The sequence below is a fragment of the Salvelinus namaycush genome, chromosome 30, assembly GCF_016432855.1.
Source record: "Salvelinus namaycush isolate Seneca chromosome 30, SaNama_1.0, whole genome shotgun sequence".
NCBI classification, from domain to species: domain Eukaryota; kingdom Metazoa; phylum Chordata; class Actinopteri; order Salmoniformes; family Salmonidae; genus Salvelinus; species Salvelinus namaycush.
Genome location: NC_052336.1, coordinates 3,810,054 through 3,837,950, shown reverse-complemented (window position 1 = coordinate 3,837,950; position 27,897 = coordinate 3,810,054). Strand labels below are relative to the sequence as shown.

General features: G+C 47.0%; 1 protein-coding gene across 1 annotated transcript in view; it reads right to left on the bottom strand.

The window, feature by feature from the left end:
* Positions 1-27,897, bottom strand: part of LOC120024773 (b(0,+)-type amino acid transporter 1-like) — a 48,889-nt gene that overhangs the window by 4,558 nt on the left and 16,434 nt on the right. The window contains exons 3-6 of the mRNA XM_038969058.1: positions 23,340-23,474; positions 10,325-10,472; positions 3,018-3,260; positions 1,903-2,028 (exon numbers count right to left, since the gene is read on the bottom strand). Coding sequence (XP_038824986.1) covers positions 1,903-2,028; positions 3,018-3,260; positions 10,325-10,472; positions 23,340-23,468 — 646 coding nt within the window. The 5' untranslated portion in view covers positions 23,469-23,474. The remainder of the gene's footprint in view (positions 1-1,902; positions 2,029-3,017; positions 3,261-10,324; positions 10,473-23,339; positions 23,475-27,897) is intronic.

The window sequence follows — 27,897 nt, the reverse complement described above, 5'->3', positions numbered from 1 at the left end:
TGGGTTCTGGGGAATCTTACTGGGATCTGTAGGGCTCTGCGGGATGTCTGGGTTCTGGGGAATCTTACAGGGATCTGTAGGGCTCTGCGGGATGTCTGGGTTCTGGGGAATCTTACTGGGATCTGTAGGGCTCTGAGGGATGTCTGGGTTCTGGGGAATCTTACAGGGATCTGTAGGGCTCTGAGGGATGTCTGGGTTCTGGGGAATCTTACTGGGATCTGTAGGGCTCTGAGGGATGTCTGGGTTCTGGGGAATCTTACTGGGATCTGTAGGGCTCTGAGGGATGTCTGGGTTCTGGGGAATCTTACAGGGATCTGTAGGGCTCTGAGGGATGTCTGGGTTCTGGGGAATCTTACTGGGATCTGTAGGGCTCTGAGGGATGTCTGGGTTCTGGGGAATCTTACTGGGATCTGTAGGGCTCTGCGGGATGTCTGGGTTCTGGGGAATCTTACTGGGATCTGTAGGGCTCTGAGGGATGTCTGGGTTCTGGGGAATCTTACTGGGATCTGTAGGGCTCTGAGGGATGTCTGGGTTCTGGGGAATCTTACTGGGATCTGTAGGGCTCTGAGGGATGTCTGGGTTCTGGGGAATCTTACAGGGCTCTGAGGGATGTCTGGGTTCTGGGGAATCTTACCGGGATCAGGGGGATCTACAGGGCTCTGATAAATCTGAGGGATGTATAGGGCTCTGGGGGATCCGTTGGGATCTACAGGGCTCTGGGGGATCCGTTGGGATCTACAGGGCTCTGGGGGATCCGTTGGGATCTACAGGGCTCTGGGGGATCCGTTGGGATCTACAGGGCTCTGGGGGATCCGTTGGGATCTACAGGGCTCTGGGGGATCCGTTGGGATCTACAGGGCTCTGGGGGATCCGTAGGGCTCTGGGGGATCTGAGGGATGTATAGAGCTCTGATGGATTTATTGGGCTCTGATGGATCTATAGGGCTCAGAGATCTGAGGGAAGTATAGGGCTCTGAGGGATGTATAGGGGTCCGTAGGGCTCTGAGGGATGTATAGGGAAATAGAAATAATGGGGTGCAAAGGAGCAAAATAAATAAGTAAATAAATACAGTAGGGGAAGAGGTAGTTGTTTGGGCTAAATTATAGATGGGCTATGTACAGGTGCAGTAATCTGTGAGCTGCTCTGACAGCTGGTGCTTAAAGCTAGTGAGGGAGATAAGTGTTTCCAGTTTCAGAGATTTTTGTAGTTCGTTCCAGTCATTGGCAGCAGAGAACTGGAAGGAGAGGCGGCCAAAGGAGGAATTGGCTTTGGGAGTGACCAGTGAAATATACCTGCTGGAGCGCGTGCTACAGGTAGGTGCTGCTATGGTGACCAGTGAGCTGAGATAAGGGGGACTTTACCTAGCAGGGTCTTGTAGATGACCTGGAGCCAGTGGGTTTGGCGACGAGTATGAAGCGAGGGCCAGCCAACGAGAGCGTACAGGTCGCAGTGGTGGGTAGTATATGTGGCTTTGGTGACAAAACGGATGGCACTGTGATAGACTGCATCCAATTTGTTGAGTAGAGTGTTGGAGGCTATTTTGTAAATGACATCACCGAAGTCGAGGATCGGTAGGATGGTCAGTTTTACGAGGGTATGTTTGGCAGCATGAGTGAAGGATGCTTTGTTGCAAAATAGGAAGCCAATTCTAGATTTAACTTTGGATTGGAGATGTTTGATGTGAGTCTGGAAGGAGAGTTTACAGTCTAACCAGACACCTAGGTATTTGTAGTTGTCCACATATTCTAAGTCAGAACCGGGGAATAGGGTGTCATAGGGCTCTGGTCTAAAGTAGTGCACTATATAGGGAATAGAGTGCCATAGGGCTCTGGTCTAAAGTAGTGCACTATGTAGGGAATAGGGTGCCATTTGGCAGACAGACAGAATGTGTAAAGTACCAACCTTGTGCCAAGAGGACGATGCCCGCCACTATGATGACCAGGATGATGAGAAGCTTGGCTGCAGTGAAGAAGTTCTGGACATAGCTGGCTAGCTTCACACTGAGACAGTTCACCAACACTATCAGAACTGGAGGAGGAGGAAGGGGAGGAAGAGGAAGGAAGGAGAGGAGGAATATTTTTATTAATCCATACGAGACAGAAGTTGGTCCTCTGCTGTAGTCAACCCCTCCGATATACACACACACACAGAGACACACACACACACAGAGACACACACACACACAGAGACACACACACACGAGGCTGGAACAATGGGCAGCTACGAGTGTACTGCTAGTGTAGTGCCTGGTGAGCAGTTTAGGGGTTAAGAGTCTGGTGAGCAGTTTAGGGGTTAAGAGTCTGGTGAGCAGTTTAGGGGTTAAGAGTCTGGGGAACAGTTTAGGGGTTAAGAGTCTGGGGAACAGTTTAGGGGTTAAGAGTCTGGGGAACAGTTTAGGGGTTAAGAGTCTGGGGAACAGTTTAGGGGTTAAGAGTCTGGTGAGCAGTTTAGGGGTTAAGAGCTCAAGAGAACAACAACAGTTGATGGTATCTAGGATACTAGAGGAGCAGGAGGCGGGGGCAGGAGGTGGGAGGAAGAGAAGGAGGAGACGAGGAAGAGGAGAAGAAAAGAGGAAGAGGAGGAGGAGACGGGGAAGAGTAGAAGAAAAGAGGAAGAGGAGGAGGAGGAGAACACAAGGCAGGAAGAGGAGGAGGAGGAGAACACAATGCAGAGGAAGAGGAGGAGAACACAAGGCAGGAAGAGGAAGAGGAGGAGGAGGAGAACACAAGGCAGGAAGAGGAAGAGGAGGAGAACACAAGGCAGGAAGAGGACGGTGGGGGTCAAGTCATGGCTTTTTTTAATTCATCTTTACTCGATCCCAGGCATCCTCTCTTCTCAAAAGGCATTGGAGAAGAAGGTCAGAGGGGAGGGACCTTGGATCTTCTCCTCCAATATGATTGGATGCAAGGAAAGAACATTTAGATAGCGCCATGGTTTTAATTCAGTCCATTCAGGAAGTGCATGCCAATTTGTTTTCTATTACGATTTGTCATAATTCTACAAGTATTTACACTCACATATGCACGCTGCAGCCAGGCACTTGGTGACCACAATGGGAGGAGTGCATCCTGGGTAGAATGGCGTGGAGGCGTACTCTGCGAAGCTTAGGGCGATGATGGCGAAGGAGGAGGGCTTTAAGACCATGATTGTGCTCCATGAGTAGAGGTAGGCCATCACTGACCCAAAGGCCTCCATCAGGTACGGGTATTCCCCTCCAGACTTCGTGATCATGGTGCCCAGCTCCGCATAGCACAGCGCCCCTGCAGGCAGACAGGCAGGCTCAGAGACAGGCAGTTAGTTGACACTAGTCCTACTGTTGCTTCAGGGGATTTCCTTCAGGGGATTTCCTTTCACCTGGTTGTCTAGGTCTTAATTGACTAGTTAGGAACTCACCTGGTTGTCTAGGTCTTAATTGACTAGTTAGGAACTCACCTGGTTGTCTAGGTCTTAATTGACTAGTTAGGAACTCACCTGGTTGTCTAGGTCTTAATTGACTAGTTAGGAACTCACCTGGTTGTCTAGGTCTTAATTGATCAATCAAATCAAATGTTATTAGTCACAACTGCAGTGAAATCTTTACTTACGAGCCCCTAATCAACAGTGCAATTTCAAAAAATATGGATAAGAATAAGAGATAAAAGTAACAAGTAATTAAAGAGGAGCAGTAAAAAATAACAATATATACAGGGGGGTGCCGGTACAGAGTCAATGTGCGGGGGCACCGGTTAGTTGAGGTAGTATGTACATGTAGGTAGAGTTAATTAAAGTGACTATGCATAGATGATAACAGAGAGTGGCAGTGGTGGGGAGGGGGGGTCAATGTGAATAGTCTGGGTAGCCATTTGACTAGATGTTCAGGAGTCTTATGGCTAGGGGGTAGAAGCTGTTTAGAAGTCTCTTGGACCTAGACTTGGTGCTCCGGTACCGCTTGCCGTGCGGCAGCAGAGAGAACAGTCTATGACTAGGGTGGCTGGAGTCTGTGACAATTTTCAGGGCCTTCCTCTGACACCGCCTGGTATAGAGGTCCTGGATGGCACTACCCTCTGTAGCGCCTTGCGGTCGGAGGCCGAGCAGTTGCCATACCAGGCAGTGATGCAACCAGTCAGGATGCTCTCGATGGTGCAGATGTAGAACTTTTTGAGGATCTGAGGACCCATGCCAAATCTTTTCAGTCCACTGAGGGGGAATGGATTTTGTCATGCCCGCTTCACGACTGTCATGGTGTACTTGGACCATGTTAGTTTGTTGGCAATGTGGACGCCAAGGAACTTGAAGCTCTCAACCTGCTCAACTGCAGCCCCGTCGATGAGAATGGGGGCATGCTCGGCCCTCTTTTTCCTGTAGTCCACAATCATCTCCATCTCCTTGATCACGTTGAGGGAGAGGTTGTTGTCCTGGCACCACACGGCCAGGTCTCTGACCTCCTCCCTATAGGCTGTCTCGTTGTTGTCGGTGATCAGGCCTACCACTGTTGTGTCATCGGCAAATGTAATGATGGTATTGGAGTTGTGCCTGGCCATGCAGTCATGAGTGAACAGGGAGTACAGGAGGGTACCCTGTGTTGAGGATCAGCGTGGCGGATGTGTTGTTACCTACCCTTACCACCTGGGTGGCGGCCCGTCAGGAAGTCCAAGATCCAGTTGCAAAGGGAGGTGTTTAGTCCCAGGGTCCTTAGCTTATTGATGAGCTTTGAGGGCACTATGGTGTTGAACGCTGAGCTGTAGTCAATGAATAGCATTCTCACATAGGTGTTCCTTTTGTCCAGGTGGGAAAGGGCAGTGTGGAGTGCAATAGAGACTGCATCATCTGTGGATCTGTTGGGGCGGTATGCAAATTGGAGTGGGTCTAGGGTTTCTGGGATGATGGTATTGATGTGAGCCATGACCAGACTTTCAAAGAACTTCATGGCTACAGACGTAAGTGCTACGGGTCGGTAGTCATTTAGGCAGGTTACCTTAGTGTTCTTGGGCACAGGCACTATGGTGGTCTACTTAAAACATGTTGGTATTACAGACTCGGACAGGGAGAGGTTGAACATGTCAGTGAAGACACTTGCTAGTTGATCAGCACATGCTCGCAGTACATGTCCTGGTAGTCCATCTGGCCCTGCGGCCAAGTGAATGTTGACCTGTCTAAAGGTCTTACTCACATCAGCTGCGAAGAGTGTGATCACAGAGTCTTCCGGTACAGCTGGTGCTCTCATGCATGTTTCAGTGTTATTTGCCTCGAAGCGAGCATAGAAGTAGTTTAGCTCGTCCGGTAGGCTTGTGTCACTGTCTCGGCTGTGCTTCCCTTTGTAGTCTGTAATGGTTTGCAGGCCCTGCCACATCCGACGAGCGTCAGAGCCGATGTAGTAGGACTCAATCTTAGTACTGTATTGACGCTTTGCCTGTTTGATGGTTCTTTGGAGGGTATAGCAGGATTTCTTATAAGCTTCCGGGTTAGAGTCCCGCTCCTTGAAAGCGGCAGCTCTACCCTTTAGCTCAATGCGGATGCTGCCTGTAATTCTTGGTTTCTGGTTGGGGTATGTACGTACTGTCACTGTGGGGACGACGTCATCGATGCACTTATTGATGAAGCCAATGATGTAGCCAATTGCACATTTAACATGTTGTTAGAAATGAGGTAAAATTGATTTAAGTTTCCCTGCATTAAAGCCTCTGACTGTGGTGATAAACAGCTACAAAGAATATAGACGAAAACTCTCTCAGTAGGTAGTGTGGTCTGCAGCTTATCATGAGAAACTCCACCTCAGGTGAGCAATGGCTCGAGACGTCCTTAGATATCGTGCACCAGCTGTTGTTTACAAAAATACATAGACCGCCGCCCCTTGTTTTACCAGACGCCGCTGGTCTATCCTGCCGGTGCAGCGTATAACCAGCCAGCTGTATGTTGATATGGTCGTCGTTCAGCCACGACTCCGTGAAGCATAAGATGTTACAGTTTTTAATGTCCTGTTGGTAGTTTAATCTTCCCAATAACTCGTCCATTTTATTGGCCAAAGATTGCATGTTAGCGAGCAGAATTGAGAGGAGTGGGGGTTTATTCAATCGCCTCCTACTCCTCAGAAGGCAGCCCGCCCTCCGGCCTCTCTCCGCCTCCTCTTCATGTGGGTCGGGGCCTGTTCCCGAGGGAGCCGTATATCCTCCGCCTCGTCAGAGTCGTGAAAGAAGAAAAAGGATTCTGCTAGTCCTTGGTGAGTAATCACAGTTCTGATGTCTAGAAGTTATTTTCGGTCATAAGAGACGGTAGCGGCAACATTATGTACAAAAATAAGTTACAAACAACGCAGATAAACAAACAAGAAAACTATCAGTTTGGGGCACGTAAAACATCTGCCTTCAGTTCGGGTGCCATTTTTGGCACATGGAAAGAATGAAAACCCATAGACACTGCGCTCTGGGAATTGGGAATAACAGCCCTGCACTAGTGACAGACGTTAACCAGTAGCTGGTCAGAGCCCTGCACTAGTGACAGACGTTAACCAGTAGCTGGTCAGAACCCTGCACTAGTGACAGACGTTAACCAGTAGCTGGTCAGAGCCCTGCACTAGTGACAGACGTTAACCAGTAGCTGGTCAGAGCCCTGCACTAGTGACAGACGTTAACCAGTAGCTGGTCAGAGCCCTGCACTAGTGACAGACGTTAACCAGTAGCTGGTCAGAGCCCTGCACTAGTGACAGACGTTAACCAGTAGCTGGTCAGAGCCCTGCACTAGTGACAGACGTTAACCAGTAGCTGGTCAGAGCCCTGCACTAGTGACAGACGTTAACCAGTAGCTGGTCAGAGCCCTGCACTAGTGACAGACGTTAACCAGTAGCTGGTCAGAAATTTGTTTCTGGCTGCTGAGATTAGCTGACCCAGACTGGGAGAGGAATTCCCTCCAAGCCTCTTAATAAATCAGCAGGGTTCATGTTGGGAGAGGAATTCCCTCCTAGACTCTTAATAACTCAGCAGGGTTCATGTTGGGAGAGGAATTCCCTCCTAGACTCTTAATAACTCAGCAGGGTTCATGTTGGGAGAGGAATTCCCTCCTAGACTCTTAATAAATCAGCAGGGTTCATGTTGGGAGAGGAATTCCCTCCTAGACTCTTAATAAATCAGCAGGGTTCATGTTGGGAGAGGAATTCCCTCCTAGTCTCTTAATAACTCAGCAGGGTTCATGTTGGGAGAGGAATTCCCTCCTAGACTCTTAATAAATCAGCAGGGTTCATGTTGGGAGAGGAATTCCCTCCTAGACTCTTAATAAATCAGCAGGGTTCATGTCGGGAGAGGAATTCCCTCCTAGACTCTTAATAAATCAGCAGGATTCATGTCGGGAGAGGAATTCCCTCCTAGACTCTTAATAAATCAGCAGGATTCATGTTGGGAGAGGAATTCCCTCCTAGACTCTTAATAAATGAGCAGGGTTCATGTTGGGAGAGGCATTCCCTCCTAGACTCTTAATAAATCAGCAGGGTTCATGTTGGGAGAGGAATTCCCTCCTAGACTCTTAATAAATCAGCAGGGTTCATGTTAGGAGAGGAATTCCCTCCTAGACTCTTAATAACTCAGCAGGGTTCATGTTAGGAGAGGAATTCCCTCCTAGACTCTTAATAAATCAGCAGGGTTCATGTTGGGAGAGGAATTCCCTCCTAGACTCTTAATAAATCAGCAGGGTTCATGTTGGGAGAGGAATTCCCTCCTAGACTCTTAATAAATCAGCAGGGTTCATGTTGGGAGAGGAATTCCCTCCTAGACTCTTAATAAATCAGCAGGGTTCATGTTGGGAGAGGAATTCCCTCCTAGACTTAATAAATCAGGAGGGTTCATGTTAGGTGCACTATGTCCATGTTCCTGTTTCCTGGTGTGGGGGGATTGAACACACCGACACAATCCTTCTCACAGTCAGCATGCCTCCCAAATGGAACCCTATTCCCTAATAGTGCACTACTTTAGACCAGAGCCCTATAGAACCCTATTCTCTATATATAGTGCACTACTATAGACCAGAGCCCTATGGAACCCTATTCCCTATTTATAGTGCACTACTTTAGACCAGAGCCCTATGGAACCCTATTCCCTATATAGTGCACTACTTTAGACCAGAGCCCTATGGGGTAGTAGGACCAGACCCATAGGATTAGGGTGCCATCTGGGATGAAGCTCCAGTCCTTCTCACACGGAGCCCTTCTCACACGGAGCCCTTCTCACACGGAGCCCTTCTCACACGGGGCCCTTCTCACACGGGGCCCTTCTCACACGGGGCCCTTCTCACACGGGGCCCTTCTCACACGGGGCCCTTCTCACACGGAGCCCTTCTCACACAGAGCCCTTCTCACACAGAGCCCTTCTCACACAGAGCCCTTCTCACACCGAGTCCTTCTCACACAGAGCCCTTCTCACACAGAGTCCTTCTCACACGGAGCCCTTCTCACACGGAGCCCTTCTCACACCGAGCCCTTCTCAAACCGAGCCCTTCTCACACAGAGCCCTTCTCACACAGAGCCCTTCTCACACCGAGCCCTTCTCACACGGAGCCCTTCTCACACAGAGCCCTTCTCACACCGAGCCCTTCTCACACGGAGCCCTTCTCACACCGAGCCCTTCTCACACAGAGCCCTTCTCACACAGAGCCCTTCTCACACCGAGCCCTTCTCACACGGAGCCCTTCTCACACAGAGCCCTTCTCACACAGAGCCCTTCTCACACAGAGCCCTTCTCACACAGAGCCCTTCTCACACAGAGCCCTTCTCACACCGAGCCCTTCTCACACGGAGCCCTTCTCACACGGAGTCCTTCTCACACGGAGCCCTTCTCACACCGAGCCCTTCTCACACCGAGCCCTTCTCAAACCGAGCCCTTCTCACACGGAGCCCTTCTCACACCGAGCCCTTCTCACACAGAGCCCTTCTCACACAGAGCCCTTCTCACACCGAGCCCTTCTCACACGGAGCCCTTCTCACACGGAGCCCTTCTCACACGGAGTCCTTCTCACACAGAGCCCTTCTCACACCGAGCCCTTCTCACACAGAGCCCTTCTCACACCGAGCCCTTCTCACACCGAGCCCTTCTCACACGGAGCCCTTCTCACACGGAGCCCTTCTCACACGGAGCCCTTCTCACACGGAGCCCTTCTCACACCGAGCCCTTCTCACACCGAGCCCTTCTCACACCGAGCCCTTCTCACACGGAGCCCTTCTCACACGGAGCCCTTCTCACACGGAGCCCTTCTCACACGGAGCCCTTCTCACACAGAGCCCTTCTCACACGGAGCCCTTCTCACACAGAGCCCTTCTCACACCGAGCCCTTCTCACACCGAGCCCTTCTCACACAGAGCCCTTCTCACACAGAGCCCTTCTCACACGGAGCCCTTCTCACACGGAGCCCTTCTCACACGGAGCCCTTCTCACACAGAGTCCTTCTCACACAGGGCCCTTCTCACACGGAGCCCTTCTCACACGGGGCCCTTCTCACACAGAGTCCTTCTCACACGGAGCCCTTCTCACACGGAGCCCTTCTCACACGGGGCCCTTCTCACACGGGGCCCTTCTCACACAGGGCCCTTCTCACACAGAGCCCTTCTCACACAGGGCCCTTCTCACACAGAGCCCTTCTCACACAGGGCCCTTCTCACACGGGGCCCTTCTCACACGGGGCCCTTCTCACACCGAGCCCTTCTCACACCGAGCCCTTCTCACACCGAGCCCTTCTCACACGGAGCCCTTCTCACTTTGATCATTCCTGATTTAAGAGATTCCTATCATTCTTTCCCACCACTAGTGACTGGTTAGAGATTACCCAGGACAGGGTTAGTCAGGTAATCTATCTCAGTTTATGGTGTCATTTAGTGTCTGGTTAGAGATTACCCAGGACAGGTCAGGTCAGGTAATGTGTGCGTGTGTGTGTGTGTGTGTGTGTGTGTGTGTGTGTGTGTGTGTGTGTGTGTGTGTGTGTGTGTGTGTGTGTGTGTGTGTGTGTGTGTGTGTGTGTGTGTGTGTGTGTCTGTGTGTGTGTGTCTGTGTGTGTCTGTGTGTGTGTGTCTGTGTCCTCACCCAGTGTAGCCTGTGTGTGTGTGTGTGTGTGTGTGTGTGTGTGTGTGTGTGTGTGTGTGTGTGTGTGTGTGTGTGTGTGTGTGTGTGTGTGTGTGTGTGTGTGTGTGTGTGTGTGTCCTCACCCAGTGTAGCCTGTGTGTGTGTGTGTGTGTGTGTGTGTGTGTGTGTGTGTGTGTGTGTGTGTGTGTGTGTGTGTGTGTGTGTGTGTGTGTGTGTGTGTGTGTGTGTGTGTGTGTGTGTGTGTGTCCTCACCCAGTGTAGCCTGTGTGTGTGTGTGTGTGTGTCCTCACCCAGTGTAGCCAGCACCCCGCAGGCGGCCCAGACACACAGACATGGTCCTACGGCTCCCGTTTCCAGCAGCACTGCCTTCGGGGAGATGAAGATGCCAGAGCCGATCATGGTTCCTACGATCAGACAGATCCCACTCAAAAGGCCCACCTGCAGAGAGAGACAGGAAGTGGTTATGACAACTTCCTGAGAGGGTGATACAGGCGGTAGAACCAGCGAATAAACCCTCGTCTCCTGTTGGGGAGCTTTGTATATGTGAATGTTTTACCACTCAACCACGTCTCTTAATGTGTACAGTTTGTTTTGACATGTAATTCCCCTGTCTACATTACGTTTATGTAGTCGTCTGTTTATTGCATTTTGTGTTATTGATTGATAGAGATATATATATTATTTTTCTGGAATAAAATATGTCCTGTGTCACCACTCAATCAATGACAGACTGGCACATGACAGTGTTGAAACACAGTGTAGTGTGAGTTAATGAGTAGTTAACCCAATGAGTCCCACTGTCACACCGGCGTGATTTCGGACTTCTAAACCTGGTGTGTTTCTTCTGCGTCCGTAGATACCAACCAGTTGTCTGTGTGGTTAACGGGGAAGGAGCTAGAGCGGGGTTTGTAAGAAAAGCACAGATCCCTAAATGGCTCAGGGGACGTATTTCTTTCAGAATCGTCTGTAGAGTCAGAATGACGCACACAAGCAACAAAAAAAGGGGAAAATGTGACAATTAATCTACATATCACTGGAAAATTCCTCAATAAACTACAGAATGAAGCAGTAGTTGTATTGAGAGGTACCGACCCTGGTTTCCTGAGAGCCTCACGGTGTAAACTACAGAATGAAGCAGTAGTTCTATTGAGAGGTACCGACCCGGGTTTCCTGAGAGCCTCACGGTGTAAACTACAGAATGATGCAGTAGTTCTATTGAGAGGTACCGACCCGGGTTTCCTGAGAGCCTCACGGTGTAAACTACAGAATGAAGCAGTAGTTCTATTGAGAGGTACCGACCCTGGTTTCCTGAGAGCCTCACGATGTAAACTACAGAATGATTCAGTAGTTCTATTGAGAGGTACCGACCCGTAAACAGCTTTCTAACATTCCTCAGTCAGTCAGCTACTGTTGTCAGAGTCACTCAGTAACCCTGTGCACTGTACAGGACTATTCATTTACAGCTACCATACAGAGGCCTTGTACACAAGCCAGGATGATTGATGTTGGTCACTCGAGTAGCTTATGTACTTGTAGCAAGCGAGAACATGAATGGAACAAGAATGCCATGTCATACTTGGTCAGATATCACATGAATGGAACCAGAATACCATGTCATACTTGGTCAGATATCACATGAATGGAACCAGAATACCACGTCATACTTGGTCAGTTATCACACGAATGGAACCAGAATACCATGTCATACTTGGTCAGTTATCACACGAATGGAACCAGAATGCAGAGTCATACTTGGTCAGTTATCACACGAATGGAACCAGAATACCATGTCATACTTGGTCAGTTATCACACGAATGGAACCAGAATGCAAAGTCATACTTGGTCAGTTATCACAGGAATGGAACCAGAATGCAGAGTCATACTTGGTCAGTTATCACACGAATGGAACCAGAATGCCATGTCATACTTGGTCAGTTATCACACGAATGGAACCAGAATGCAGAGTCATACTTGGTCAGTTATCACACGAATGGAACCAGAATACCATGTCATACTTGGTCAGTTATCACACGAATGGAACCAGAATGCCATGTCATACTTGGTCAGTTATCACACGAATGGAACCAGAATGCCATGTCATACTTGGTCAGTTATCACACGAATGGAACCAGAATGCAGTGTCATACTTGGTCAGTTATCACACGAATGGAACCAGAATACCATGTCATACTTGGTCAGTTATCACACGAATGGAACCAGAATGCAGAGTCATACTTGGTCAGTTATCACACGAATGGAACCAGAATGCCATGTCATACTTGGTCAGTTATCACACGAATGGAACCAGAATGCCATGTCATACTTGGTCAGTTATCACACGAATGGAACCAGAATACCGTGTCATACTTGGTCAGTTATCACACGAATGGAACCAGAATGCAGAGTCATACTTGGTCAGTTATCACACGAATGGAACCAGAATGCCATGTCATACTTGGTCAGTTATCACACGAATGGAACCAGAATGCCATGTCATACTTGGTCAGTTATCACACGAATGGAACCAGAATGCAGTGTCATACTTGGTCAGTTATCACACGAATGGAACCAGAATACCATGTCATACTTGGTCAGTTATCACACGAATGGAACCAGAATGCAGAGTCATACTTGGTCAGTTATCACACGAATGGAACCAGAATGCAGAGTCATACTTGGTCAGTTATCACACGAATGGAACCAGAATGCCATGTCATACTTGGTCAGTTATCACACGAATGGAACCAGAATACCGTGTCATACTTGGTCAGTTATCACACGAATGGAACCAGAATGCAGAGTCATACTTGGTCAGTTATCACACGAATGGAACCAGAATGCCATGTCATACTTGGTCAGTTATCACACGAATGGAACCAGAATGCAATGTCATACTTGGTCAGTTATCACACGAATGGAACCAGAATGCAGAGTCATACTTGGTCAGTTATCACCCGAATGGAACCAGAATGCAATGTCATACTTGGTCAGTTATCACACGAATGGAACCAGAATGCAGTGTCATACTTGGTCAGTTATCACACGAATGGAACCAGAATGCAATGTCATACTTGGTCAGTTATCACACGAATGGAACCAGAATGCAAAGTCATACTTGGTCAGTTATCACACGAATGGAACCAGAATGCAATGTCATACTTGGTCAGTTATCACACGAATGGAACCAGAATGCCATGTCATACTTGGTCAGTTATCACACGAATGGAACCAGAATGCAGAGTCATACTTGGTCAGTTATCACACGAATGGAACCAGAATGCAATGTCATACTTGGTCAGTTATCACACGAATGGAACCAGAATGCAGAGTCATACTTGGTCAGTTATCACACGAATGGAACCAGAATGCAATGTCATACTTGGTCAGTTATCACACGAATGGAACCAGAATGCAGAGTCATACTTGCTCAGTTATCACACGAATGGAACCAGAATGCAGAGTCATACTTGGTCAGTTATCACATGAATGGAACCAGAATGCCATGTCATACTTGGTCAGTTATCACATGAATGGAACCAGAATGCAAAGTCATACTTGGTCAGTTATCACACGAATGGAACCAGAATGCAAAGTCATACTTGGTCAGTTATCACACGAATGGAACCAGAATGCCATGTCATACTTGGTCAGTTATCACACGAATGGAACCAGAATGCAAAGTCATACTTGGTCAGTTATCACACGAATGGAACCAGAATGCCATGTCATACTTGGTCAGTTATCACACGAATGGAACCAGAATGCAAAGTCATACTTGGTCAGTTATCACACGAATGGAACCAGAATGCAGAGTCATACTTGGTCAGTTATCACAAGAATGGAACCAGAATGCAAAGTCATACTTGGTCAGTTATCACACGAATGGAACCAGAATGCCACGTCATACTTCATTTGTAGTATTGTTATATTTGAAGAGCAAAATAATGGTTCTACTTCACGTCCAAAGATTTATCAAACAGACAATTGGGATACATGGTCCCAGATTGATCTAGTCTGGTTTATTATTATCTGATGTGGTAAAGGTCCCAGATTGATCTTGTCTGGTGTACTATTATCCCAAATTGCAGTTCTGAGAGGAATAATTTTGATAGAGAGAGCCAGTGAGACAGAGTCTGCGTATGAAATGGCACCCTATTTTTTTATACAGGGATTAGGGTACCATTTGGGACACACTGGGAACAGTGAGTGTGGAACAGACTACAGCAGGGTTAATACAGGGATTAGGGTACCATTTGGGACACACTGGGAACAGTGAGTTCAGTGAGAGTGGAGCAGACTACAGCAGGGTTAATACAGGGGGGGGATAGAGGTTGGTTCCGGCTGACACCGTAGTAAAAGCTGTCTGCTCTGGGCTGGCTGGCTGGCTGGCTGGCTGGCTGGCGGGCGGATTACATTAATGATCGTGAGAGCCACTGGAGATCCTATGCTGTGAACATCCACTCAGGCTCTCTCTCTCAGACATTAGGGTGAACACGTAAAAATAAATTACAATGTTGAAGTTCATTTACTGTGTTTCTATACAATTTAAAATCTCTAAAATGCTATTTGGAGAACAGCAGAAAAAGACAAAATGACCCCGGCCCTTATCACCTCAGTCCTTCTACTAACACATAGCCTGTTAGCTGTACAATGACCCCAGCCATTATCACCTCAGTCCTTCTACTAACACATAGCCTGTTAGCTGTACAATGACCCCAGCCATTATCACCTCAGTCCATCTACTAACACATAGCCTGTTAGCTGTACAATGACCCCAGCCATTATCACCTCAGTCCTTCTACTAACACATAGCCTGTTAGCCTGTTAGCTGTACAATGACCCCAGCCATTATCACCTCAGTCCTTCTACTAACACATAGCCTGTTAGCTGTACAATGACCCCAGCCATTATCACCTCAGTCCTTCTACTAACACATAGCCTGTTAGCTGTACAATGACCCCAGCCATTATCACCTCAGTCCTTCTACTAACACATAGCCTGTTAGCTGTACAATGACCCCAGCCATTATTACCTCAGTCCTTCTACTAACACATAGCCTGTTAGCTGTACAATGACCCCAGCCATTATCACCTTGGCTGCTGTAGGTTCATTCACGTAGCCTATTAGTTATATACAGCGCATTCGAAGTGTTCCGACCCCTTTGACTTTTTTCTACGTGATGTAGAAACCACCGTGTTGCTGGAGCAGGACGTGATGTAGAAACCACCGTGTTGCTGGAGCAGGACGTGATGTAGAAACCACCGTGTTGCTGGAGCAGGACGTGATGTAGAAACCACCGTGTTGCTGGAGAGTGGCGTGATGTAAAAACCACCGGGTTGCTGGAGCAGGACGTGATGTAGAAACCACCGTGTTGCTGGAGAAGGACGTGATGTAGAAACCACCGTGTTGCTGGAGCAGGACGTGATGTAGAAACCACCGTGTTGCTGGAGCAGGACGTGATGTAGAAACCACTGTGTTGCTGGAGCAGGACGTGATGTAGAAACCACTGTGTTGCTGGAGCAGGACGTGATGTAGAAACCACCGTGTTGCTGGAGAAGGACGTGATGTAGAAACCACCGTGTTGCTGGAGCAAGACGTGATGTAGAAACCACCGTGTTGCTGGAGCAGGACGTGATGTAGAAACCACTGTGTTGCTGGAGCAGGACGTGATGTAGAAACCACTGTGTTGCTGGAGAAGGACGTGATGTAGAAACCACCGTGTTGCTGGAGCAGGACGTGAAGTAGAAACCACCGTGTTGCTGGAGAAGGACGTGAAGTAGAAACCACTGTGTTGCTGGAGCAGGACGTGAAGTAGAAACCACCGTGTTGCTGGAGAAGGACGTGAAGTAGAAACCACCGTGTTGCTGGAAGAGGACGTGATGTAGAAACCACCCTGTTGCTGGAGCAGGACGTGATGTAGAAACCACCGTGTTGCTGGAGCAGGACGTGAAGTAGAAACAACCGTGTTGCTGGAGAAGGACGTGATGTAGAAACCACTGTGTTGCTCTTCAAACATAAAAATACGACATATTTACAGCAACACCACGACACAGACGCCGGGTATAGTTTAAAGACGTGGGCTTTTCTCTATCGTGTTAAATGTCACTAAAGCCTGGTTTACAAACCACTGTGGTACTCTGAAAAAACTGTCTCTTTAAACTACTTCACTTTATTTTGTTCCCGGTCACCTCTTGAAAAAACATTTATACTTTGTCGTTCAGGGATATTAAAACAAGTGTGTGACTGTGGCCCAGATTGACCTAGTCTGGTTTATTGTTATCTGATGTGGTAAAGGTCCCAGATTGATCTAGTCTGGTTTATTATTATCTGATGTGGTAAAGGTCCCAGATTGATCTAGTCTGGTTTATTATTATCTGATGTGGTAAAGGTCCCAGATTGATCTAGTCTGGTTTATTATTATCTGATGTGGTAAAGGTCCCAGATTGATCTAGTCTGGTTTATTATTATCTGATGTGGTAAAGGTCCCAGATTGATCTAGTCTGGTTTATTATTATCTGATGTGGTAAGGTCCCAGATACAGTGGTTGTATTTCAATGTCAGTCTATAGGGAGGATAGGTCCTGTAGAGATGTTCATATTGAAACATACAGTGGTTGTATTTTAATGTAGGTCTATAGGGAGGATAGGTCCTGTGGAGATGTTACAGTGGGGCAAAAAAGTATTTAGTCAGCCACCAATTGTGCATGTTCTCCCACTTAAAAAGATGAGAGAGGCCTGTAATTTTCATCATAGGTACACTTCAACTATGACAGACAAAATGAGAAAAAAAAATCCAGAAAATCACATTGTAGGATTTTTAATGAATTTATTTGCAAATTATGGTGGAAAATAAGTATTTGGTCACCTACAAACAAGCAAGATTTCTGTCTCTCACAGACCTGTAACTTCTTCTTTAAGAGGCTCCTCTGTCCTCCACTCGTTACCTGTATTAATGGCACCTGTTTGAACTTGTTAACAGTATAAAAGACACCTGTCCACAACCTCAAACAGTCACACTCCAAACTCCACTATGGCCAAAACCAAAGAGCTGTCAAAGGACACCAGAAACAAAATTGTAGACCTGCACCAGGCTGGGAAGACTGAATCTGCAATAGGTAAGCAGCTTGGTTTGAAGAAATCAACTATGGGAGCAATTATTAGGAAATGGAAGACATACAAGACCACTGATAATCTCCCTCGATCTGGGGCTCCACGCAAGATCTCACCCCGTGGGGTCAAAATGATCACAAGAACAGTGAGCAAAAATCCCAGAACCACACGGGGGGACCTAGTGAATGACCTGCAGAGAGCTGGGACCAAAGTAACAAAGCCTACCATCAGTAACACACTACGCCGCCAGGGACTCAAACCCTGCAGTGGCAGACGTGTCCCCCTGCTTAAGCCAGTACATGTCCAGGCCCGTCTGAAGTTTGCTAGAGAGCATTTGGATGATCCAGAAGAAGATTGGGAGAATGTCATATGGTCAGATGAAACCAAAATATAACTTTTTGGTAAAAACTCAACTCGTCGTGTTTGGAGGACAAAGAATGCTGAGTTGCATCCAAAGAACACCATACCTACTGTGAAGCATGGGGGTGGAAACATCATGCTTTGAGGCTGTTTTTCTGCAAAGGGACCAGGACGACTGATCCGTGTTAAGGAAAGAATGAATGGGGCCATGTATCGTGAGATTTTGAGTGAAAACCTCCTTCCATCAGCAAGGGCATTGAAGATGAAACGTGGCTGGGTCTTTCAGCATGACAATGATCCCAAACACACCACCCGGGCAACGAAGGAGTGGCTTCGTAAGAAGCATTTCAAGGTCCTGGAGTGGCCTAGCCAGTCTCCAGATCTCAACCCCATAGAAAATCTTTGGAGGGAGTTGAAAGTCCGTGATGCCCAGCAACAGCCCCAAAACATCACTGCTCTAGAGGAGATCTGCATGGAGGAATGGGCCAAAATACCAGCAACAGTGTGTGAAAACCTTGTGAAGACTTACAGAAAATGTTTGACCTCTGTCATTGCCCACAAAGGGTATATAACAAAGTATTGAGATAAACTTTTGTTATTGACCAAATACTTATTTTCCACCATAATTTGCAAATAAATTAATAAAAAATCCTACAATGTGATTTTCTGGATTTTTTTTCTCATTTTGTCTGTCATAGTTGAAGTGTACCTATGATGAAAATTACAGGCCTCTCTCATCTTTTTAAGTGGGAGAACTTGCACAATTGGTGGCTGACTAAATACTTTTTTGCCCCACAATATATATAAACATACAGTGGTTGTATTTTAATGTAGGTCTATAGGGAGGATAGGTCCTGTTGAGATGTTCATATTGAAACATACAGTGGTTGTATTTTAATGTAGGTCTATAGGGAGGATAGGTCCTGTTGAGATGTTCATATTGAAACATACAGTGGTTGTATTTTAATGTTGGTCTATAGGGAGGATAGGTCCTGTAGAGATGTTCATATTGAAACATACAGTGGTTGTATTTTAATGTAGGTCTATAGGGAGGATAGGTCCTGTGGAGATGTTATATTGAAACATACAGTGGTTGTATTTTAATGTAGGTCTATAGGGAGGATAGGTCCTGTTGAGATGTTTATATTGAAACATACAGTGGTTGTATTTTAATGTAGGTGTAACGGGTGTCCTCCTCCTCTTCGGAAGAAGAGGAGGAGTAGGGATTGGACCAAAGCGCAGCGTGATAATTTGACATAATGAAGTTTATTAAAGTAAGGACGAAAACCGAAATAACACTTCAACAAACTACAAAATAACAAACGAACGTAGACTGACCTAAAACATGTGAACTTACATATAACGAAGAACGCACGAACAGGTACAGACTACAAACAAACGATACAGTCCCGTGTGGTAACATATACGGACACAGGAGACAATCACCCACAAACAAACAGTGTGAACAGCCTACCTTTATATGGTTCTCAATCAGAGGAAACGTCAAACACCTGTCCCTGATTGAGAACCATATAAGGCTAATTACACCTGACCTAAACATAGAAACACTGTACTAACCTCTCTCTGTCTCCTCTGCTTCCTCCTGTATTACAGTCTGCCTCAGCCTCACCACTGTATGAACCTCTCTCTGTCTCCTCTGCTTCCTCCTGCATGCATTACAGTCTGCCTCAGCCTCACCACTGTATGAACCTCTCTCTGTCTCCTCTGCTTCCTCCTGCATGCATTACAGTCTGCCTCAGCCTCACCACTGTATGAACCTCTCTCTGTCTCCTCTGCTTCCTCCTGTATGCATTACAGTCTGCCTCAGCCTCACCACTGTATGAACCTCTCTCTGTCTCCTCTGCTTCCTCCTGCATTACAGTCTGCCTCAGCCTCACCACTGTACTAACCTCTCTCTGTCTCCTCTGCTTCCTCCTGTATGCATTACAGTCTGCCTCAGCCTCACCACTGTACTAACCTCTCTCTGTCTCCTCTGCTTCCTCCTGTATGCATTACAGTCTGCCTCAGCCTCACCACTGTACTAACCTCTCTCTGTCTCCTCTGCTTCCTCCTGTATGCATTACAGTCTGCCTCAGCCTCACCACTGTATGAACCTCTCTCTGTCTCCTCTGCTTCCTCCTGCATTACAGTCTGCCTCAGCCTCACCACTGTACTAACCTCTCTCTGTCTCCTCTGCTTCCTCCTGTATGCATTACAGTCTACCTCACCCTCACCACTGTACTAACCTCTCTCTGTCTCCTCTGCTTCCTCCTGTATGCATTACAGTCTGCCTCAGCCTCACCACTGTACTAACCTCTCTCGGTCTCCTCTGCTTCCTCCTGTATGCATTACAGTCTGCCTCAGCCTCACCACTGTACTAACCTCTCTCGGTCTCCTCTGCTTCCTCCTGTATGCATTACAGTCTGCCTCAGCCTCACCACTGTACTAACCTCTCTCTGTCTCCTCTGCTTCCTCCTGTATGCATTACAGTCTGCCTCAGCCTCACCACTGTACTAACCTCTCTCGGTCTCCTCTGCTTCCTCCTGTATGCATTACAGTCTGCCTCAGCCTCACCACTGTACTAACCTCTCTCGGTCTCCTCTGCTTCCTCCTGCATTACAGTCTGCCTCAGCCTCACCACTGTACTAACCTCTCTCTGTCTCCTCTGCTTCCTCCTGTATGCATTACAGTCTACCTCACCCTCACCACTGTACTAACCTCTCTCTGTCTCCTCTGCTTCCTCCTGTATGCATTACAGTCTGCCTCAGCCTCACCACTGTACTAACCTCTCTCTGTCTCCTCTGCTTCCTCCTGTATGCATTACAGTCTGCCTCAGCCTCACCACTGTACTAACCTCTCTCTGTCTCCTCTGCTTCCTCCTGTATGCATTACAGTCTGCCTCAGCCTCACCACTGTACTAACCTCTCTCGGTCTCCTCTGCTTCCTCCTGTATGCATTACAGTCTGCCTCAGCCTCACCACTGTACTAACCTCTCTCGGTCTCCTCTGCTTCCTCCTGTATGCATTACAGTCTGCCTCAGCCTCACCACTGTACTAACCTCTCTCTGTCTTCTCTGCTTCCTCCTGTATGCATTACAGTCTGCCTCAGCCTCACCACTGTACTAACCTCTCTCGGTCTCCTCTGCTTCCTCCTGTATGCATTACAGTCTGCCTCAGCCTCACCACTGTACTAACCTCTCTCGGTCTCCTCTGCTTCCTCCTGCATGCATTACAGTCTGCCTCAGCCTCACCACTGTACTAACCTCTCTCGGTCTCCTCTGCTTCCTCCTGTATGCATTACAGTCTGCCTCAGCCTCACCACTGAGCACCACATCACTGTCTGTCAAAGTAGCCTACTTTCTGTAAAGTCAGTGGTGGAAAGAACTTAAGTAAAAATACTTTAAAAGTACTACCTAAGTGGTTTTTGGGGTATCTGTAATTTTTGACTACTTTTACATCACTACATTCCTAAAGAAAATAATGTACTTTTTACCCCATATATTTTCCCTGACACCCAGAAGTAATCGTTACATTTTGAATGCTTAGCAGGACAGGAAAATGGTCCAATTCACACACATATCAAGAGAACATCCCTGGTCATCCCTACTGTCTCTGATCTGGTGGACTCACTAAACAGAGAACATCCCTGGTCATCCCTACTGCCTCTGATCTGGAGGACTCACTAAACAGAGAACATCCCTGGTCATCCCTACTGCCTCTGATCTGGAGGACTCACTAAACAGAGAACATCCCTGGTCATCCCTACTGCCTCTGATCTGGAGGACTCACTAAACAGAGAACATCCCTGGTCATCCCTACTGCCTCTGATCTGGAGGACACACTAAACAGAGAACATCCCTGGTCATCTCTACTGTCTCTGATCTGGAGGACTCACTAAACAGAGAACATCCCTGGTCATCCCTACTGCCTCTGATCTGGAGGACTCACTAAACAGAGAACATCCCTGGTCATCACTACTGCCTCTGATCTGGAGGACTCACTAAACAGAGAACATCCCTGGTCATCTCTACTGTCTCTGATCTGGAGGACTCACTAAACAGAGAACATCCCTGGTCATCTCTACTGTCTCTGATCTGGAGGACTCACTAAACAGAGAACATCCCTGGTCATCACTACTGCCTCTGATCTGGAGGACTCACTAAACAGAGAACATCCCTGGTCATCTCTACTGTCTCTGATCTGGAGGACTCACTAAACAGAGAACATCCCTGGTCATCACTACTGCCTCTGATCTGGAGGACACACTAAACAGAGAACATCCCTGGTCATCTCTACTGTCTCTGATCTGGAGGACTCACTAAACAGAGAACATCCCTGGTCATCACTACTGCCTCTGATCTGGAGGACTCACTAAACAGAGAACATCCCTGGTCATCTCTACTGTCTCTGATCTGGAGGACTCACTAAACAGAGAACATCCCTGGTCATCCCTACTGCCTCTGATCTGGAGGACTCACTAAACAGAGAACATCCCTGGTCATCCCTACTGCCTCTGATCTGGAGGACTCACTAAACAGAGAACATCCCTGGTCCATCCCTACTACCTCTGATCTGGTGGACTCACTAAACAGAGAACATCCCTGGTCATCCCTACTGCCTCTGATCTGGAGGACTCACTAAACAGAGAACATCCCTGGTCATCCCTACTGCCTCTGATCTGGAGGACTCACTAAACAGAGAACATCCCTGGTCATCCCTACTGCCTCTGATCTGGAGGACTCACTAAACAGAGAACATCCCTGGTCATCACTACTGCCTCTGATCTGGAGGACTCACTAAACAGAGAACATCCCTGGTCATCCCTACTGCCTCTGATCTGGAGGACTCACTAAACAGAGAACATCCCTGGTCATCCCTACTGTCTCTGATCTGGAGGACTCACTAAACAGAGAACATCCCTGGTCCATCCCTACTACCTCTGATCTGGTGGACTCACTAAACAGAGAACATCCCTGGTCATCCCTACTGCCTCTGATCTGGAGGACTCACTAAACAGAGAACATCCCTGGTCATCCCTACTGCCTCTGATCTGGTGGACTCACTAAACAGAGAACATCCCTGGTCATCCCTTCTGCCTCTGATCTGGAGGACTCACTAAACAGAGAACATCCCTGGTCATCCCTACTGCCTCTGATCTGGAGGACTCACTAAACAGAGAACATCCCTGGTCATCCCTACTGCCTCTGATCTGGAGGACTCACTAAACAGAGAATATCCCTGGTCATCCCTACTGTCTCTGATCTGGAGGACTCACTAAACAGAGAACATCCCTGGTCATCCCTACTGCCTCTGATCTGGAGGACTCACTAAACAGAGAACATCCCTGGTCATCCCTTCTGCCTCTGATCTGGAGGACTCACTAAACACAAATATTTAGTTTGTGAATAATGTCTGAGTGTTGGCGTGTGCCCCTGGCTATCCGTATAAAGATTTTTTTTTTTTTAAATGATGCAATCTGTTTTGTATAAGTTTAATATATAAAATACGGTTTATAAGGAATTTGAAATTATTTATAGTTTGACCTTTTTGATCCTTAAGTATATTTTAGCAATTACATTTACTTTTGATACTTAAGTATATTTAGAAGTAAATACTTTTAGACTTTTATTCAAGTAGTATTTTACTGGGTGACTTTTACTTGAGTCATTTTCTATAAAGGTATCTTTACTTTGTATGACAATTGGGAACTTTTTCAACCACTAAAGTTATTATGAGAACTTTTTAGTAACGTATATTTTTGCTCCTGCTGAGGTAGACAGTTTTAAAATTGACTTTTGTCCGGCATTACACACATACTGTCCTCTACATTACTCACATCCTTCTGTAGCACGGTAGCCTTCACGTCCTCCTCAGCAGGCTTGGAGTGGGAGGCAGACATATTGGAGGTTGGGCCGGGGCCTCCATTAAACATGTCCCTCCTCTTCCTCACACTGCCCTCGTCCATGTCACCCTGCTCTCACACACAAACACACACACACACACGTAAGAGGACAGACTCAGTTCTCATCAACTCATCTTCATTCAAAGACTCAATCTTGGACACTCTTACCTTCTTGCCCTTTGTGTTGTTGTCTGTGCCCAATGTTTGTACCCTGTTTTGTGTTGCTACCATGCTGTGTTGCTACCATGTTGTGTTGTTGTCATGTTGTGTTGCTGCCATGCTGTGTTGCTGCCATGCTGTGTTTTCATGTGTTGCTGCCATGCTGTGTTGCTGTCTCAGGTCTCTCTTTATTTATGTGGTGTGATGTACAGTACCAGTCAAACGTTTGGACACACCAACTCATTCAAGGGTTTTAATTTTTTTACTATTTTCTACAATGTAGAATAATAGTGAAGACACCAAAACTATGAAATAACACGTATGGAATCATGTAGTAACCAAAAAAGTGTTAAACAAGTCAAAGTATATTTTATATTTGAGATTTTTCAAGGTAACCACCATTTGCCTTGACAGCTTTGCACACTCTTGGCATTCTCTCAACCAGCTTTATTTAGAAAGCTTTTCCAACAGTCTTGAAGGAGTTCCCACATATGCTGAGCACTTGTTGACTGCTTTTCCTTCACTCTGCGGTTCAACTCATCCCAAACCATCTCAAATGGGTTGAGGTTGGGTGATTGTGGAGGCCAGGTCATCTGATGCAGCACTCCATCACTCTCCTTCTTGGTCAAATAGCCCTTACACAGCCTGGAGGTGTGTTGGGTCATTGTCCTGTTGAAAAACACCACTAAGCGCAAACCAGATGGGATGGCGTATCGCTGCAGAATGCTGTGGTAGCCATGCTGGTTAAGTGTGTCTTGAATTCTAAATAAATCACTGACAGTGTCACCAGCAAAGCACCCCCACACCATCACACCTCCTCCTCCATGCTTCACGGTGGGAACCACACATGCGGAGATCATCCGTTCACCTACTCTGCGTCTCACAAAGACACGGCGGTTGGAACCAAACATGTCAAATTTGGACTCATTAGACCAAAGGACAGATTTCCACCGGTCTAATGTTCATTGCTCATGTTTCTTGGCCCAAGCAAGTGTCTTCTTTTTATTGGTGTCCTTTAGTAGTGGTTTCTTTGCAGCAATTCAACCATGAAGGCCTGATTCACACAGTCTCCTCTGAACGGTTGATGTTGAGATGTGTCTGTTACTTGAACTCTGTGAAGCGTTTATTTGGGCTGCGATTTCTGAGGCTGGTAACTCTAATGAACTTATCCTCTGCAGCAGAGGTAACTCTGGGTCTTCCTTTCCTGTGGCGGTCCTCATGAGAGCCAGTGTCATCATAGCGTTTGATGGTTTTTGCGACTGCACTTAAAGAAACTTTCAAAGTTCTTGAAATGTTCCGTATTGACTGACCTTCATGTCTTACAGTAATGTTGGACTGTTGTTTCTCTTTGCTAATTTGAGCTGTTCTTGCCATAATAAGGATTTGGTCTATTACCAAACAGGGCTATCTTCTGTATACCACCCCTACCTTGTCACAACACAACTGATTGGCTCAAACGCATTAAGAAGGAAAAAATTACACAAATTAACATTTTAACAAGGCACACCTGTTAATTGAAATGGATTCCAGGTGACTACCTCATGAAGCTGGTTGAGAGGATCAGGATGTCACCTTACTATCTGTCTGTCTCTCTATCTGACTGTCTGATGTCACCCTACTGTCTGTCCTGGTAACTGTAGCCAAAACTGAGGGTCTGTATCCCAACAAGCACCCCATTCCCTATAGGCCCTGGTCTAAAGACTGAGGGTCTGTATCCTAACAGACACCCTATAGGCCCTGGTCTAAAGACTGAGGGTCTGTATCCTAACAGACACCCTATTCCCTATAGGCCCTGGTCTAAAGACTGAGGGTCTGTATCCTAACAGACACCCTATAGGCCCTGGTCTAAAGACTGAGGGTCTGTATCCTAACAGACACCCTATTCCCTATAGGCCCTGGTCTAAAGACTGAGGGTCTGTATCCTAACAGACACCCTATAGGCCCTGGTCTAAAGACTGAGGGTCTGTATCCTAACAGACACCCTATTCCCTATAGGCCCTGGTCTAAAGACTGAGGGTCTGTATCCTAACAGACACCCTATTCCCTATAGGCCCTGGTCTAAAGACTGAGGGTCTGTATCCTAACAGACACCCTATAGGCCCTGGTCTAAAGACTGAGGGTCTGTATCCTAACAGACACCCTATTCCCTATAGGCCCTGGTCTAAAGACTGAGGGTCTGTATCCTAACAGACACCCTATAGGCCCTGGTCTAAAGACTGAGGGTCTGTATCCTAACAGACACCCTATAGGCCCTGGTCTAAAGACTGAGGGTCTGTATCCTAACAGACACCCTATAGGCCCTGGTCTAAAGACTGAGGGTCTGTATCCTAACAGACACCCTATAGGCCCTGGTCTAAAGACTGAGGGTCTGTATCCTAACAGACACCCTATTCCCTATAGGCCCTGGTCTAAAAACTGAGGGTCTGTATCCTAACAGACACCCTATAGGCCCTGGTCTAAAGACTGAGGGTCTGTATCCTAACAGACACCCTATTCCCTATAGGCCCTGGTCTAAAGACTGAGGGTCTGTATCCTAACAGACACCCTATTCCCTATAGGCCCTGGTCTAAAGACTGAGGGTCTGTATCCTAACAGACACCCTATAGGCCCTGGTCTAAAGACTGAGGGTCTGTATCCTAACAGACACCCTATTCCCTATAGGCCCTGGTCTAAAGACTGAGGGTCTGTATCCCAACAAGCACCCTATTCCCTATAGGCCCTGGTCTAAAGACTGAGGGTCTGTATCCTAACAGACACCCTATAGGCCCTGGTCTAAAGACTTGGGGTCTGTATCCCAACAAGCACCCTATTCCCTATAGGCCCTGGTCTAAAGACTGAGGGTCTGTATCCTAACAGACACCCTATAGGCCCTGGTCTAAAGACTGAGGGTCTGTATCCTAACAGACACCCTATTCCCTATAGGCCCTGGTCTAAAGTAGTGAACTATATATAGAATAGGAAGCCAAGTGACCGTGATAATGAGTCTGAACAGTGTTGGTACACACGGATTCATCCTGTTTCAGTGTTTTAGTATATTGACTATGTGGCTGTGCGTTAGCAACAGGCGGGCTGGCGCCAGGGGCAGTAAACACAGCTTCCGTACTAAATGGAACCCTATTCACTACACAGTGCACTACTTTTGACCAGGGCCCTATGGAACCAGGGTCAACAGTAGTGAACTACGTAGGGAATAGGGTGCTATTTATGACTCTTGCCACAGTAAACACAGTACTGAGTGGGCGTCAATGAGTCACTCGTCCTCTCGTCCTCTCGTCTGTCTCTCAGCAGATTAGTGATATCACTGAAATCAAATGGGATGTAAAGATTTACAGATAAAAGGTTGTTCCTGGATCACACGTTTCAGATACCAGTGCATCTGTCAACGGGAGGCCAAACTGATGCAAATGAAGCATCGTTCAGAAAAAAACAATTCCAACGTTACGAAATCCCTTTGACTCGTATGGTTTTATTCCTAAAATACCTGTTATCTGTTGTGACTGAACAGATGTGACCTGTCCTTCAGTAGTCTATCAAACTATTATGTACCTGTTATGTGACCTGTCCTTCAGTAGTCTATCAAACTGTTATGTACCTGTTATGTGGCCTGTCCTTCAGTAGTCTATCAAACTGTTATGTACCTGTTATGTGGCCTGTCCTTCAGTAGTCTATCAAACTGTTATGTACCTGTTATGTGGCCTGTCCTTCAGTAGTCTATCAAACTGTTATGTACCTGTTATGTGGCCTGTCCTTCAGTAGTCTATCAAACTGTTATGTACCTGTTATGTGGCCTGTCCTTCAGTAGTCTATCAAACTGGTATGTACCTGTTATCTGTTGTGACTGATGTGGCCTGTCCTTCAGTAGTCTATCAAACTGTTATGTACCTGTTATGTGGCCTGTCCTTCAGTAGTCTATCAAACTGTTATGTACCTGTTATGTGACCTGTCCTTCAGTAGCCTATCAAACTGTTATGTACTTGTTATGTGACCTGTCCTTCAGTAGCCTATCAAACTGTTATGTACCTGTTATGTGACCTGTCCTTCAGTAGTCTATCAAACTGTTATGTACCTGTTATGTGACCTGTCCTTCAGTAGTCTATCAAACTGTTATGTACCTGTTATGTGACCTGTCCTTCAGTAGCCTATCAAACTGTTATGTACCTGTTATGTGGCCTGTCCTTCAGTAGCCTATCAAACTGTTATGTACCTGTTATGTGGCCTGTCCTTCAGTAGTCTATCAAACTGTTATGTACCTGTTATGTGGCCTGTCCTTCAGTAGTCTATCAAACTGTTATGTACCTGTTATGTGGCCTGTCCTTCAGTAGTCTATCAAACT